At 35.3% G+C, this 16,647-nt stretch overlaps 3 protein-coding genes across 5 annotated transcripts; 2 read left to right on the top strand and 1 right to left on the bottom strand.

The window, feature by feature from the left end:
- Positions 1-42: 42 nt before the first annotated feature.
- ndufaf1 (NADH:ubiquinone oxidoreductase complex assembly factor 1) lies at positions 43-4,216 on the top strand. Of its 2 annotated transcripts, XM_073833810.1 has the most exons (6): positions 43-223; positions 1,883-1,922; positions 2,009-2,572; positions 3,324-3,509; positions 3,670-3,744; positions 3,872-4,216. In XM_073833810.1, the coding sequence occupies exons 3-6, from the start codon at positions 2,054-2,056 to the stop codon at positions 4,010-4,012; spliced, it is 921 nt and encodes a 306-aa protein (XP_073689911.1). In that variant the 5' UTR covers positions 43-223; positions 1,883-1,922; positions 2,009-2,053; the 3' UTR covers positions 4,013-4,216. The 2 variants fall into 2 exon arrangements, with proteins under 2 accessions (XP_073689911.1, XP_073689912.1); XM_073833811.1 differs by lacking the exon at positions 1,883-1,922 and having other exon boundaries at positions 43-220.
- Positions 4,043-9,437, bottom strand: nusap1 (nucleolar and spindle associated protein 1). 2 transcript variants are annotated; one of them, XM_073833808.1, is made up of 12 exons: positions 9,282-9,437; positions 9,031-9,099; positions 8,795-8,944; positions 8,123-8,288; positions 7,930-8,013; positions 7,730-7,842; positions 6,523-6,573; positions 6,103-6,263; positions 5,459-5,619; positions 5,252-5,374; positions 5,040-5,145; positions 4,043-4,604 (listed from the first exon to the last, which is right to left on the bottom strand). In XM_073833808.1, the coding sequence occupies exons 1-12, from the start codon at positions 9,354-9,356 to the stop codon at positions 4,517-4,519; spliced, it is 1,347 nt and encodes a 448-aa protein (XP_073689909.1). In that variant the 5' UTR covers positions 9,357-9,437; the 3' UTR covers positions 4,043-4,516. The 2 variants fall into 2 exon arrangements, with proteins under 2 accessions (XP_073689909.1, XP_073689910.1); XM_073833809.1 differs by lacking the exon at positions 6,523-6,573.
- A 231-nt stretch (positions 9,438-9,668) lies between these two features.
- oip5 (opa interacting protein 5) lies at positions 9,669-16,068 on the top strand. Its single transcript, XM_073833816.1, has 5 exons — positions 9,669-9,945; positions 10,071-10,137; positions 10,231-10,353; positions 15,139-15,220; positions 15,959-16,068. The coding sequence occupies exons 1-5, from the start codon at positions 9,714-9,716 to the stop codon at positions 16,037-16,039; spliced, it is 585 nt and encodes a 194-aa protein (XP_073689917.1). The 5' UTR covers positions 9,669-9,713; the 3' UTR covers positions 16,040-16,068.
- Positions 16,069-16,647: the final 579 nt, after the last annotated feature.

Here is a 16,647-nt window from a genome sequence, read left to right as displayed (position 1 = left end):
TAGAGCTGCACCACGCATGCGCACAAGTCACTCCCATAAACATCGACGAGATACACAGGGTCAGAAATGTGCTGCATCTAATAATTATACATTATGTGTATATGTTCAGTTGGCGAAAATGATAGTGACATTTGTTAGTCGCTAACAAATATGATGTACGCGGGAAACAACTGCCAGAGATATTTGTCGGTAGGACCATAAACACATGTGCTTGTTTCAGGTAAGGACAGATTATATGACGGACCGTAATGGCATTTTTGAGTGTCACACATGAGTAGTAAGACGTAGTTGCGTTTTAAGCCATATGTTATGTTTATTCATTCATGTATGTATTTTTAACTATGATAAATATGTTGTAACAACATAGCTGTAACAGCTGTCATGAAAACAGTTAATCACGCAGTGGCTCTTGTATGTATTGACTTGTGAATGTCATATAAAGTCAAATGAGATTTATTCCATTAAACCAGGGGATTCAATCCTTTAGATGCCACCAAATATCCTAAAATTTAGATTAAAACCCCAATTTATACTATTTTTTAATCATAATCATAATTTACATTGAAATGCACAATATTATAATATGATATTATTTATAAATATTGTATTAAACTATTATTTGGAAAATATTTAGTGTTTAAGTTGGAGTTAAAAAAAACTTACTTAAGTAGGCTACTGCAAATGTAATGTATTTTTATTATTGATTGAAATCTATGGTTTTTCATTTTTAATATGTACTTATTATGTAATCTATTTTTATTATTTAATTATTTGCTTATTTCAGTCTGAGTGTTGTTGTTTTCACAATTATTTTTAAATTATTATTATGTATCTATATATACATATATATATCTTTAATTATTTTAGACTATAAAGACATTTAGAAACTATACACACTACAAGTCAGAAGTTGCTGAACAGTAAGATTTTTAATGTTTTTTCAAGAATTATCTTCTGCTCACTAAACCTGCATTTACTTGATCCAAAATACAGTAAAAGCAGTAATATTGTGAAATACTTTTTACTATTTAAAATAACTGTTTTTTTGTTTGAATACATTAAAAAAAATATTTCTGTGATTAAAGCTAAATTTTCAGCATCATTACTCCAGTCTTCAAGTGTCACACGATCCTTCAGAAATCATTCTAATATGCTGATTTGCTGTTCAAGAAACATTTTTATTCTTATTACTATTGTTATTATCATTATTTAAATCAGTTGAGTACATTTTCAGGATTCTTTGATAAATAGAAAGATCCAAAGATCAGCATTTATCTGAAATAAAAAGCTTTTGTAGCTTTATACACTATTCAAAAGCATGGAGTCTGTATATATATATATATATATATATAAAAAAAAGAATACTTTTATTTAAAAGGGATGCTTTAAATTGATCAAAAGTGATGATAAAGACATAATGTTTGAAAAGATTTCTCTTTCAGATAAATGCTGTTCTTTTGAACATTCTATTCATCAAAAATAAATAAAAACTGTTTTTTGAACAGCAATTATTTCTGTATGATCATATGACTGGAGTAATGATGCTATAAGCTTTGAAATCACAGGAATAAATTAGATTGTAAAATATATTCAAATAGAAAACAGTTATTTTAAATAGTAAAAATATTTCAAAATTGTACTGTTTTGATGTACTTTGCATCAAATAAATGCAGGCTTGGTGAGCAGAAGAGACCTCTTTAAAAAACATTAAAAATCTTACTGTTCAAAAATCCTAAAAAGGATAAAAGGCTGAAAGCCCCTGCCATAGAGCAACTGAAGTTTTTAATTATTTATTCTTGTTATTTTCAATTATTAATCCAAAAATGAAAACATATAGAATTAAGTTCTTATTCCAACTTATTCTTATTTCTTATTCCAAGTATTCCTTTAGATAACTGACATTTTAATACATTTTGATTTGGGTAAGTGAAAACATTTAAATCTAGAAGATCAACCAACATGATATTTTTTATTTCATTTCATTAAATATGTTTTCATTTTTTTTCAGGATTCTACTGGATGCCGATCTGATCGCAAGAGCTACTACTAGCAAATGGCTGTATCAAAGACAACATTAAAAACTCTGTTTGGAGTTTATGGTGTCATTCGCCGACATACTCTGTTATCACCATCGACCCTCAGAGGCTCCGTTATCCTGAGCACCAGGAGCATCATTGAGCGTGATTACCGCAGACCAGGCCAGCCTCCAGACACCCGCTGGCCCTGGCAAAAGGTACAGTTTGATTTCTCCAAAGGTGTGGAGGGTATCAAGAAGCACATTGGGTTGTTAAAGGATGAGTTTGTCCAGCGCTGGACTGGTCCTGAAGGAAGGCCGTTAATAGAGCACATGCTGGAACAGACGCGCGTCCAATGGGAGTTCCGTGGACCAGAGAGTCTCAATCAGTGGGTGGTGTCATCTGATCAGGAAATTGGAGGTCGCAGTGAGGCATACATCAAACTGGGCAAGAACAACACCACGTGTTTGCTGTACGGGACCTTGTGCTCCACACCTCCCCGTGACGGAGAGACTCGATACAGTGGATACTGCACTCTGCGCTCCAAACCACCACTGGTCAGTGCTAAGATCAAACATCTCTCTGTCTTAGCCATCATTTGATTCCTTGTTTACATGCATTTATTCTTCTTTCTTATTTCTGCATGGGTTAATGACCAATCTTTCCACAGGACACTGCTAGCCACCGATTTATTTGAAAATGAAAGTGGCATATAATTCCATTTAAAATTATATTTCGTTTGTTCAACTTTAGAAATCTCTTATGCTCACCATGGCATTCTAATATGCTGATTTCTTATTATTATCAGTGTTCAAAACAGTTTTATTCATTAAAGAATCCTGAAAAAAGTATCACAGGTTCCAAAATTAATTGGCAGCACAACTGTTGCTAATATAGATCATTCTAATAATAAATCAGCATATTAGAATGATTTCTGAAGGATCATGTGACACTTAAAACAGAAATGATCAGCACAGCATCACAGAAATAAATTACATTTTATATTTAAAATATATTTTAAGTATATTAATGTAGAAACCATTATTTTATATTGTAATAATTTCACAATATTACTGTTTTTCTGTATTTCTGATCAAACAAATGCAGCCTTGATGACCATTAGAGGTGTCTTCAAAATCATTACAAGTATTACTGATTCCAAACTTTTGAGTAGTAAGATATTAGAAAGGAGCAAGTATTGAGAAACACAGCTTCTGAGGTTATTTGCATCCATTTACATGTATTTAAAATGAGCAGTAAATGAGCAACAGCTTGTCATTTGACCTAAAATATTCTTTTCTGTTCCAGGCCTCATTTGACAGAAAAGTACATTACGACTGGTCAAGTTTCAACACATTACATATGCGTATCCGGGGAGATGGAAGACCGTGGATGGTAAACGTGTCTTCTAAGACCTTCTTTTCTCATCAGAGAGATGACATCTACAGTTACTTCCTCTACACTAGAGGAGGACCCTACTGGCAGGATGTCAAGGCAAGTCTTAAGAAATGAGAACGTTCATATGAAAGTGCATCCATTGAATCTGTTTTACACTACTTTTTAAAAGTTTGGGGATGGAGTAAGATTACAGCAAGTAACAGCATTAATATTTAGTCCAAACTTCTTATCTGTTATTTGTAAAACACTTTTACAGATCCCATTCTCCAAGTTTTTCCTTTCCAGTCGGGGAAGAATACAGGATGACCAGCATGTTCTCTGGTTAGATAAGGTCAGCATGGCTTTCTTGTGTCCTCCTTTCGTCATCTAGTAATTGATATGAGCATTTAATTATTGCATGACAGCATTATGACGCAGATTCATTATAACAAGCCTCACACTCATGTTTGTGCTCTTAGGTAAAAAGTATTGGTTTTACATTGGGGGATAAAGCAGATGGCCAGTTTCAGCTGGAGATCGACTTCATCGGCCTGTCAAATGACCTTGCCCAAACAGAGGAGTTTGCATATGAGCTTTACAAGAGAAACCCAGAGGTCTAGTCAGATTAAACAAGATTCAGCAAACGCAGATGACAGACAGACACTGCTTTATTAATAAAAACGTGGACATATTTTTTCTGAAGGCCGAAATCTTTTACACATACACATATATACACACAAAAAGGACCACAGCACAGACAAAGAAGTACAAAATCATATTTATGAAAATTGCTCAAGTTCAAATAAACATTTTGTGTGACTTTACTGTTTTTGTCTTTACAATTAATTGAAGCCCAGTACAAATAACCATTCATACTAAGCAAAATCCAAAAGGGCAAATACTTCTTTTTACACATACATCTAAAAACGATTTAAAAAGTATAAAATCCTTATCTATAAATGGGTTCAAAGAATGAAAGTTTTTGCTGGATGACCTTACTTCATACTAAGCATGTTTACAGAAGAGCAAAATATGTACAAAAGGCTGTAATAAAACAGACAAAACACAAAGGCTAAACATGTACAGTGAGTGTCTAAAGCAGCAAAACAGTAAAAACACTGGAGTTAGGCCATAACCAGACCTCGTCTGGCACCCAACATCTTCTCTTTCTTTTGTTGTCGGTGTTCTGTGTGCTTGACACGCCGCTCCTCTCTGAAAAAAAAAGAAAGAAAGAAACATTCAATGTGGAGAAGTTTCATTTCAGACAATGAGACGGAATAAATATAAATGTATGCTACAGTTTGAAAGTCTGGAGTCTGTAAGATTTTTTAAAAAATGTTTTTGAAGTCTCATGCTCACCAAAAATCTATTTGATCAAAAATACATTAAAATCAGTAATAGTGTGAAATGTTATAACAATTCAAAATAATTATAGCATTTCTTGTTATGAATTTTGTAAACAGTATTTTTGTGGACACCTTGATACATTTTTCTTTAAAATTCTCTGAATTTTGTAACATTGTATATGTCTTTACTGTCACTTTTGATCAATTTAATGGATCCTTGCTGAATATCTTAAAAAAAAAAAAAAACTAAACTTTTGAACAGTAGTGACCAATCAATGCACAACTATAATAAGGATCTCACCTGGTTTGAACTTGGTGCTGTTTATAGTTCTTCTGGTGTGAAGGAACAGTCTGAGATTTATCAAGTGCTGTGTTCTCCTGTGGAGCTCCAAAAGGCTTCAGTTTACCTGTAGAGATAAAAGAAGATAATGAATAGCAATCAGATACAATTCAATTCAAGGACATGTTAGTTCTGGGCATTCATTTTATATTTTTGTCTGAATGTGGACATACCTTTGTGGGGTTTGTAGCCGAGTGGACGAGAGAGACTGGCTTTCAGATCAAATGTGTTCTTCTTGGTGACACCAGGGGTGACTGACATGCTGTTGTTCCCATTAAAAACAAACGGAGTAGCTCCTGCAAAAAAACAATTGAAATCAATGCTTTCTAAAATCAGTTTTTTGATAAATGATTAGAGCAATGCAATGGCATTAAGCTTACCAGGTGTTTTGATGGCTCCAACACTTTTATTAAGTTCAGGTTTGGTGTGAACATCAGATTTTCTCCCTGGAGTGGAGGTGAGAGGGACGAGAGGAGACATACGAGCTGGAGTCTTTATCAGTGAACGTTTATATTCGTTATCGTGAGTGGTTTGCGAGAACCTAGAGATGGAAACAGGTCAACATTTAAGTACAACTGTAGAAATGTGTTTTAAAATAAGCAGCTATTTTCTACTTTAAAAGGATAGTTGACCCAAAAATAAAATTGTGTCATTAATGACTCATCTTAATGTAATCCCAAACCCATAAAACCTTCATTTGTCTTTGAAACACAAATGAAGATATTTTTGATGAAATCCGAGAGCTTTCCCAGAGCTTTTATTTACCCTCCATAGACAGCAAGGGTCCTACCACATTCAGGGTACAGACAGCTCTTGGATTTTATCAAAAATATCGCAATTTATGTTCAGAAGACAAAGGTCTTACAGGTTTGGAATGACATGAGGGTGAGTACTTAATTACAGAATTTACATTTTGGGTGCACTATCTCTTTATTTTAGTTGTCAATGCTTGGCTCTAGCACCTCAATTTCAATACTAAAAGCATTATAAATGTAGGTAAATTACAGCCCATTGATGCATTTACCTGACATTGATTTTATTAGTGGTGAGGACAGTTGGCCTGAAGGTGGTGCTGTCCTTTAAAGCAGACTTGCTGACTGACTGCTGAGTGATCCTGCGTTTTTCTGCCAATGTTTTTTTCTCTTGCAATCCAGGACTGAAGAGAGACACTCTACTAGCGGGCACCTTCATTGGGAGACAATTTCAAAGTTTGCTTATAATTCGGGTCAAAGTCTTCCAGAAAAAAACAAACAAAAAAAACATAATTGTTTGACTTCAACACAATATACAATTCTCATTTACTAAGGTGTGAGATTTTTTCCACAGTGTTATAAAGATGTCACTATGAGACGCATAACTTGATAAAGGCGTATGTGATTTCACAGTGAATCATGATGACACACACTGACACTACAGCAGATATTCAAGCTGTTTGGTGACTTACAGTTTGAACCTTTGTTTCAACCGATTTCATCAGCGTCTTTTCTGACAGGGTCTCAAATGACAAAAATAATAAACCACATGTAAATAAAACATTTGGAACTAAAACCACACTGTTCAAACCAGTGTTTTTTAGTTTTGTTTATAAATAATAGTTTGAATTAGCTTTTATTTGGATTTTTTGTGTCAGTATGTGTTCTGTAGAAGAAAATAAGTTTTTTTTTTTTCCAAAGAAAATTCTGTTATTAATTACTCACCCTCATGCCGCTCCAAACCTGTAAGACCTTTGTTCATTTTTGGAACACAAATTGAAATATTTTTGATGAAATCCGAGATCTTTCTGGCCCTGAATAGACAGCAAGGGTCCTACCACGTTACAACATTTTAGTAGCTTCATAAAATTACAGTTTAACCACTGATGTATCATGGACTATTTTGTTGATGTCCTTGGTACCTTTCTGTATCCTGAATGTGGGAGGACATTTGCTGTCTATGGAGGGTCAGAGAGCTCTTGAATTTCATCAGAAATATCTTAATTTGTGTTACAAAGATGAACAAAGGTCTTAAAGGAGAAGTCCGGTGTGAAATTGACCTAAAGTGTAATGAATCATGATACCGAGTGTGAACTTACCTTTCATAGCTCATCTCGGCTTGACCCCTGCACTCTGAAATCTGGCATTAGTTAGCCGATGCTAACAACAGGTTGTCTTTAAGGGTGCATCGGACTAAATTCAAGATGGCGGCGACAGGTAATTTCACTAAGGGGAAAGTCTGTATAAATCTTCTTGTAAATATACTACCAGTGCTTTTTCAAAGTTCTCAATGTCTCGTTTTAAATGTCAGGGCCCTTGGAAGTCTACCAATGAAGTGTGGAGCTACTTTGTGCCTCGTAAATGGTGTAAAACAGTGATTTATTTACATGGCTAGTCCGATGCACCCTCAAAGACAACCTGTTGTTAGCATCGGCTAACTAACGCCAGATTTCGGAGTGCAGGGGTCAAGCCAAGATGAGCTATGAAAGGTAAGTTCACACTCGGTATCATGATTCATTACACTTTAGGTCAATATCACACCGGACTTCTTTAAGGGTTTGGAAAGACATGAGGGTGAGTAATTAATGACAATTTTCAATTTTGGGTGAACTATCCCTTTAACGACAATAAAACTGGTTATTATTATTTGAAAGGCTAGAATTTTACTCTCATTGTTACCTTCAGTTCTTTGGCAGAATTCTTTAGCTCCTCCATTTGTTTGTTCTTCCTTTGGACATAAGAATCGATGGACTCCATCTTTTTGAAGTGAGCCTCGTGGAGTTTCTTGAAGTCTGGGGAAGAGTGATTTGCAAACACATTACTATATTACAACGTTATTATATTTTGTTGTAGTATATACATTTGGAAAGATTTATTACTAGGAGTTGTTGGCCGCAATGCAGGTTTTCTCTTCATCAGACCTTCAAGACGGGGGATTTTACCCACTGTTCTTCTTCCCACACCTGCAAGTTATACATTTTAATAGTCAACACCACATACACTGCAGAAACAAATCCCAAGGTAACTTATCTCTCTCATCTATTAGCTTTATATTAATATTATTATAAAAACCTTTAACACTTGGCTCTGCAGGAGCTTCTTCAGATGAATTGGTGTCTCCAGGATCTTCTTTAGTAGAGGTTTCAGGCGGAACTGGAGTCTGTGCATTCTTGGCTGAGGACACTTTCCTCCTCTTGGAGCCCCTTCGGCTCTCCTCTTGTGCTGGCTTTTCTTCAGCCTAAATATTACATATTAAAAAATGAATTACAAGACCCAAGATGTGTATAAAACGTGACTACTTAAAACTAAAAGATGAAACAGTCTGGATTGAAAATGAAAACCTGTAAATACGTGACCCTGGACCACAAAACCAGTCGTAAGTAGCACGGGTATATTTGTAGCAATAGCCAACAATACATTGTATTGTATACATTGCCAAAAATCGTTTAAATATTAAGTAAAGATCATGTTCCATGAATATATTTTGTAAATTTCTTACCAAAAATATATCAAAACTTAATTTTTGATGGAATATGCATTGCTAAGAACTTCATTTGGACAACTTTACAGTTGATTTTCTCAATATTTAGATTTTCTTGTACCCTCTGATTTTCAAATAGTTGTATATCGGCCAAATATTGTCATATTCTAACAAACCACACATCAATAAATAGCGTATTTATTCAGCTTTCAGATGATGCAAACCCTTATGACTGGTCCAGTGTCACATATGCTTATGGATACCTGAGCAGAAACAGGTTTGGAGTCACTGAGCTTTCTCTTGGCAGTGCGGCCTTTTCCTCGGCGCTCGGTCACAAACGTTGCAGTGTGCGCGCCCTGCTCGTCCACGGCTGGGACAGTGTCGTGCGCGTCCACGGTGGCTGTATCATTCCCCTGCGAAAAATTCAATGCAATTCTGTTACAACAACTCTTATCATTTCAGAACGATTATGGCGACGATACACAAAAATAACACTCACATTTTCAGACGGCTGTTGTTGTTGTTGTTGTGAAAAGTGTTCTTTTAAGGCGTTCAACAGCTTTTCAGCCTAGAAACAAATAAGCGCTACGTTTTTAATAAAGTAAAAAAAAATGCATTCAGGCACAAAAAACGTCAACAAAATAACCCAAAACCTAAAGAAAAGCTACCATACTTGAAGTAGTACAGAACAACACAGGTCGTTTAGTACACATGAACGCATGCAGATTTACCATAGTAAACGCAATTTACCTTCATATTTGCTTTCAGTCCAACCTCTTTCGCGAGGCGCTGCAATTCCGCATATTTAAGCGAATCCAAATCCATGTTGTGGATAAAACTCAATGTAAAAACTGCAGAAATACAACTGTAATACTGAAATTGACGTCTCTGCGATCTACAGCTCGGTTTGTTTAGGTGGGTTTGCCGTTTGAAAAATAGCGCGTTTCAAAAACAGTCTTTCCCCCTAGATGATTGGTTGAGAATCCCATGACGACACTGCGCTACATCCAATAAGAAGTGGCGTTTGTGACTCATTGGTTTTGATTGGCTTATAGGCTTCGGCAAAGGCGGGGTATGAGTGAGCGGTTTAGGGCGCCACCTAAAGTTCAAGCTAATAAATGAACTAATGTGGTTGCGTCTTTTGAACTTGTGTGAGAAAGAACAAAAGTTGCTTGTGTAATAATGTCGAACAGCACTATTCGTTTTCACGAAAGCTCTTATGATATCGGTCCGTGTGACTCGACACAGACTAGCTCAATTGCAGAGCAGCTAAAAGCAGTGAAGGACGGAGAAATCTGTATGGTAGACTATAGGAATTGCAGTGTGCTACAATGCATGACATGCAACACAGTGCTCGGAGACTCTCTCGGCATCTGTGGGGAAGTCCAGAGCCTTCAGAGTATCATTTGTTTGAGTAAGTTGTTTTGGGAATACTTTTAAAAGCATGCAGACTCAAAACTGTGTAAGTTAGATATGGATGCATTGTAAAAGGTACCAAACACGTGGGTGACTGTTGTTATTGAAAATTTCCCTTTGCAGAAGTTACTGAGGATGTGAGGGTGAATAAAAAGCTGGAGATGAGTTTGAATGGTCAGCTGGCGTTCTCGTAAGTATTGCTGTCTGTTGATCTCAACCACATCAGCTCATGTCCAGCATGTGCTGGATATCCCATAATCTTGTGATTTCTCTCTCTCTGTAGCACCTACCAAGTCCTTCATTGTGCTGGTTGTCATGGTGCTGTTGGCCTGGCTCTTCACTCCACCCCAGAGCACCTGTCTGCTTTACGAAATCTCTTCCTTTTACGAAAAGAGCTGATAAACTGGTGGGTGTAGCCTGTAAATAATCCTGACACACTGATAGAAGTGCATTTCTTTATAGGAATAGTTCAGCCAAAATGAAAATTTACCCTCAAGCCATCCAAAATATAGATGAGTTTGTTTCTTCTGGACACATTTGGTAAAATAAAGTGTTATATAATGGGTGCCATCACAAACATTCCAAACAGCAGATAAAAACACAATAGTCCATCAGTTTTTGAACAGTAAGATTTATATATATATTTTTTTTAAATAAGTGTCTTTCTCTGCTCACCAAGCCTGTTTTTTTATTGAATATATTTTAAAATGTAATTTATTCATGTGATTACAAAGCTCCTTACAAAATCATTGTAAAATTAGGATTTGCTGCGCAAAAAAAACATTTATGTTGAAAATGGCTAGGAGAATTTATTTCAGGTTTTTTTGATGAATATAACATTCAGAAGAACGGCATTTATCAGAAATTTTGCAACATTATAAATGTCTTTATAATCACTTTTGATGAATTTAAAGCATCCTTGCTAAATAAAAGTAAATCAATTTCTACTTTCTTTCCAAAAAAAAAAAAAATACTGACTCCAAGCTTTTGAATGCTAGTGTATAATGTTACAAAAACTTTTCTATTCATCAAAGAATCCTGAAAAAAAATACTCAAATATTTTAAATATTGATAATAGATAAATAATAATAAAAAATGTTTCTGTAACAGCAAATCATGTTAGAATGATTTCTTAAGGATCTTAAAGGCTGTATCAGCGATTCTAGGCTGAAACATAAAGTGTCACATTCAGCTGACTTTTCTTCACGATCCGCTCGCTGCCTGCCCCATAAATTGGCTGTAAAAAAACGCGTCTCTGTGGTCAGCCTAGGGTAGAGGCAGGCAGCGAGCGGATCGTAAAGAAAGGTCAGCTGAATGTGGCACTTTATGTTTCAGCCTAGAATCGCTGATACAGCCTTTAAGACTGTAGTAATGATGCTTAAAAATGTTGCTTTGATCAGTTATTTCAAATAGTAAAACTATTTCAGAATGTTACTGTTTTTGCTGTACTTTGGATTAAATGAATGCAGGCTTAGTGAGCAGAAGAGAATTATTTAAAAACATTAAAAATCTTACTGTTCAAAAACTCAACTGGTAGCATAAGACTGGAGTCGTCTGGATTATTGTGATGTTTTATCAGATATTTATATATATATATATATATATATATATATATATATATATATATATATATATATATTAGGGCCGGGACTCGATTAAAAAATTTAATCTAATTAATTAGAGGCTTTGTAATTAATTAATCGAAATTAATCGCATTTTAATCGCATATAAATATTTGACCTGAGAACAGTGAGAATTAAGATTTTTACATGGATTTTTAGTATACCATTGAATAATGACTGAATACATAAGCTTAAGCAACAAAATATTGTTTATTTTTGTTCAACCAAGTCCAACAGACCAATGCAATATTGCCATTAAGTGTAGCAAGAGGCACGTTCTTTAACAAGTCTTTCATGCCGAGAACTCTGCTCTTGTGTTTGCTTAATTATGCATTTAAACGTTAATGACCAAACCTATCATTATAAATGTTGCTGCACATGGAATATAACGCCGATAACATTTAAAAAATATTTTTTATCAGGTTACACTGATTATTTATCACGTAAACCCCTTTCTCTACCTGTCCGTTGGTCGCGTATATCCTCCATGTTTGTAGTTTTTTAACACTTTTTATGCGTGTTTGTAGTTCTAATCGAATCCTCGTTCACGGCGCAGTGTGTTGCGGGCAATATTAGCTGTTAAGAGTGTGCATTGATCGTTAAGTAGTAGACCATCCGGGAATCTTTGGAATAGGGCTGCACGATTAATCGAAAAAAAATCACGATCTCGATTCACACATAAATGCGATCTCATTTCTAAATGAAGGCGATTCTTTTCCGTGTGTTTCCCTGTATACAGAACAGATCATGCTGCATTCAAGTGTTCACCAATCAGTAATAAATATCGAGCGGTTCTCTCTTTACCCTCATTTCATTGGCTAGGTTACGCTGTCACTCACGTGACGTGTCACAAGGTGTCAGACCTAAACGTCAGTTTACTCGGTGGATTTGTAAGTTAGCGGTAAGAGGGAGAAAAATGAGCCAAAGTGTGGAAAATTCTGGTGGCGACGGCGAAAGTGAGAATGTGACAAAATTAGTACAGAAAAAAGGAGCACATTCCACTGTGTGGAACTTCTTCGGGTTTAAACCCGAAGACGATGCGCAAACAGTGATCATTTGTAAGCAGTGTTTTGGCATCGTCGCAGCACCGCAAGGTAATACCACTAATCTGTACAACCACCTCAAACGTCACCACAAAATACAGTACGAGTTAGCCATGAAAGACAAGGGAGCCACAACTCAAAGCACCAGTCGCCAGACAACACAAACTTCCATAACTCAGACGTTGTACGGAGCATCGCCATACCCGTCAAGTTCACAGCGGCACAAAGAGATAACAAACGCCATCGCTTATCATTTAGCTAAAGACATGGCTCCAATCAACACTGTTCAAAATGAGGGATTTAAGGCTATGATGAAGACTTTAGACAAGCGCTACTGTTTGTCCTCTCGCAATTATTTTTCATCCGTTGCACTGTCGTACGACAGTCGAGGAAGAACTGCAGAATATTCATTACTTTGCGGCAACAACAGACCTATGGTCAAGTCGAACCATGGAGCCTTATTTAAGCTTGACAGTGCATTTCATAACAAGGGACTTCAAAATGAAAAGCCGCTGCCTACAGACGGTGTTCTTCCCTGCTGATCACACTGGCGAGGAATTGGCTCAATTGGCACAAAGATTTTTTTTGTTATTGTTAAGTACAGTTAAGTTATTGTTAAAGTTCCATTTAGTTATTTTTACAAATTTATTTTTATATTTTTTTGTTAATGAGACCGTTAATGAGACTGTTTTATGTTACACCAGCACTTTATTAAACTAAACGTCCTGTGTTTTATTTTTGTTCTTGAGTGCAATAAATTTTGGTTAAAAAAATGAGAATCGTCTAAGAGAATCGTGATCTCAATTCCCATAAAGGAAAATCGTGATTCACATTTTAGCAAAAATCGTGCAGCCCTACTTTGGAATAATTTTTTAAACATACTACGATTTGGGACATACAATACTATAGGCTGTATGCACGGCGGTGAATGACGTACTTCCGGTGGAATATAAGGATGCTGGATTACTTCCGTTCCGGCGCGATTGTAGAGTGTTGTGTACTATTTTTTCTAATAACTTGTATTGTCTTCTATACTACGGTAACGTTAGTCACAAAAACAGACTCCACTCATATTGTTGATGCTTATTTGCTTTATTATATTAAATAAACATATAAAATGACATCTAAACGTATGAAAGTATCTTTTCAAAGACGGGAGGACAGCCCCTCTAGCCACCACTGCTGTGTGCCGCAGTGTACAGCATCTGCTAAATTTATCACTTTTCTAAGTTTCCACGCGTTTCCTAAAGAATGTGTGATTATAAAACCAACTTTGCCGCCTTGTATCTCCATTACCACTGTTTCAGTTATAATTAGCAGTGATAATGCAGTGCTATTCATCTGTCGTAGAACTGCATTACATTTTTTATTCTTATTATTTTGTACAATAATCATCCATACTAGCTAAGATAACAGCTGTGGTTATCCAAGCTGAACAGTGGTAACGTTAGAAAAGTAAAAACTGAACTGGACTGAACATGTCCAACAGAACTTTGAACGTCACTTTTAAGCTACTCTACTCTCAGTTGGTGTGGAGTCTCTGCTTTCCTCATAGAGCGGTAGCAGTGAGCGTTCACTGAGATCTCATTTGTGGCCCTGATTTTACCTGACACTTTCAGACAAAATTACAAACACGCCTGCTGCTGGACGAATCGTAAAAAAATAATAGCAGTTCAGTTCAGGCGGTTCAGGTTAACTGAATTTACCTTCATAATTGCACAGATACGAAGACACATAAAACTTGAAACCTTTCTCAAGTTTGCTCTGTGGCGTTGTACTGCACATCAGTGATTGTACATTTGGGCAACTCTTGCAAACACCGAGTAAAATTCGTCGACTCTGCCATAATCGCGTTTTTCTCCGCTTCAAACCTCTCCAACCGGAAACGGAATAGCAGCCTTGCGTCAAACGCGGAAGTACGCGTGCATAGAGCCTATTTAGGACGGTTGTGGCTAGAAGGGATACGTCTACGACCGGAAACTAACAATGAAATTAATTTTTCTACCTATTAGATTGTGTTTTTTTTAACGTCTACACCTACCCCAACCCTAAACTTAGCCCTTACTATAATAAAAAAACAGTATTATTGTTGTACAGTGTGATAAAAATAACGTTAGATTGATGTGCGCATGCCCAGTAGCGAATCATGTATCCCTTCTAGTCTTTACCATTTAGGACGGACGCAGCTTGTCTAAACGCTAGTTGGTGCTGCAGTATAATCGGTCCGCGGAATCTCATCCAGTAAGAAACGTTCCGCGGTGCAAAACTAAGTGCAATTAAAATGCGTTAAAAAATTTTAACGCGTTATTTTTGTGTAATTAATTAATCTAAATTAACGCGTTAAAGTCCCGGCCCTAATATATATATATATATATATATAATTTTGTGAAGCATTCATTTAACATAATTTTTATGATGGATTCTTAAGTAAGATTTTTTTTTAATGATGAAAATTAAGAAAAACTAATTATTTCATTATTATAATTTATATTTTTCAATTCGACAAATGTTTGTTTTATGTTTTAGCTACATGCTAAGAAGTGGCACATGTGTTAAAGCCTCCAAAATCAACTTCAAACACAGACTTGTGGACAAAACTATTAAAGAGGTGAGTATTTATGCCCATATACCACTGTCCCACAACCAAATAACGCATTTAAGTATTCAAATTTGAGATGTTTACTAATATCCTTTTATCTATTGAAACCCACAATAATATTTAAAATATCAGTAAGTTTAATATGTATCTATAAAATCATTATTTAGTGGGTACTTTCAATTGGGAGCTAGCTGTCCCGGACGCTAACCCCTAAATTTCCACTTATGAAAATATTGAAACAATTTTTGCATTTTATTCCATTGTTGTTTTTGAAAATAGCTATTTTTTCTTTAAGTGAAAAAAAAAAAACAAAATCTTATTTTCTTTGTAAATCATGAAACCTTGTTAAAAAAAAGTATGCATTTTCATGTCACCACCAAAACGGTGTGTGTTTTAGTCCATTGGCTGAGACTGATTTTAAACTACACCCCTACATTTATGATCAAGAAATATTCTACAATAGTTTCTACAATGTGTGTGTAACTTTAAAGAATGTGTTACCAAACACCATTTTTCTATAAATAAACACACTTTTTTTGGGAAGTTATTCCAAAGTACATCATTGTTGTTTCGGTAGTAACAAAAGGGAACACATAATTAACTTAAATTAAAAATTAGATTCAAAATCATCTCAAATCTCATAAATCACACTTGAAATATTCTATTAAATTATATTATAGGTTGCCTTTACAGCTATTCAACTCAGATGGATTATACAATGTTAATTTTTCTTTCTCCTCTTTCTAGCTGAAGCAGGATTTAGAAGCTCAGCTGAAGCAGGTGAAGATTCTGGAAGAAATGATGGGAAAATGTGAACAGACAGTGTAAGCTAAAGAAATGCCAGGCATGGAATATGTACAGTTGTTTTGTTGTAATTGTTGAAATAAAAGTATTTTTGTATTATGTATTGAATAACAGTTTCATGCTTTTAAAAATGTTGAACATAGATTAGATTAGATTCAACTTTATTGTCATTACACATGTACAAGTACAAGGCAACAAAATGCAGTTAGGTCTAACCAGGAGTGCAATAAGCAGCAAGTGCAGGATATAGGTATAATTTATAAGTTATAAGTGCACTTATAGGAGATATGTACAGGGAGAGGCTATGGATAATATTTACAGATGATAATTAACTACAATTAGAATGTAGAAATAGATGAACATAATATACAGGTTGCTATTACCTATAATATAAATTGCAGGTAGATATGAACATAATATACAGGTTGCTGTATATTAGAGACCTGGACGTTAACACCTCACTTTGCAACTGGGTTATGGATATAGCTTGGTTACCATATTGTATTTCTTTATTTACATTATCTGCAGAGAAAGGAATTGTATAACATTTCTAACAATTTATATGTTGTTGTACTATTAAAGGAAAAATGACTAATCTCTTACACTACTAACGAAAGAAAACACAACAGATG

Source organism: Garra rufa, chromosome 2 (assembly GCF_049309525.1).
Source record: "Garra rufa chromosome 2, GarRuf1.0, whole genome shotgun sequence".
In the NCBI taxonomy this organism is placed as follows: domain Eukaryota; kingdom Metazoa; phylum Chordata; class Actinopteri; order Cypriniformes; family Cyprinidae; genus Garra; species Garra rufa.
Note: the sequence above shows the minus strand (reverse complement) of the source record. Positions and strands in the feature narration are given on the sequence as shown.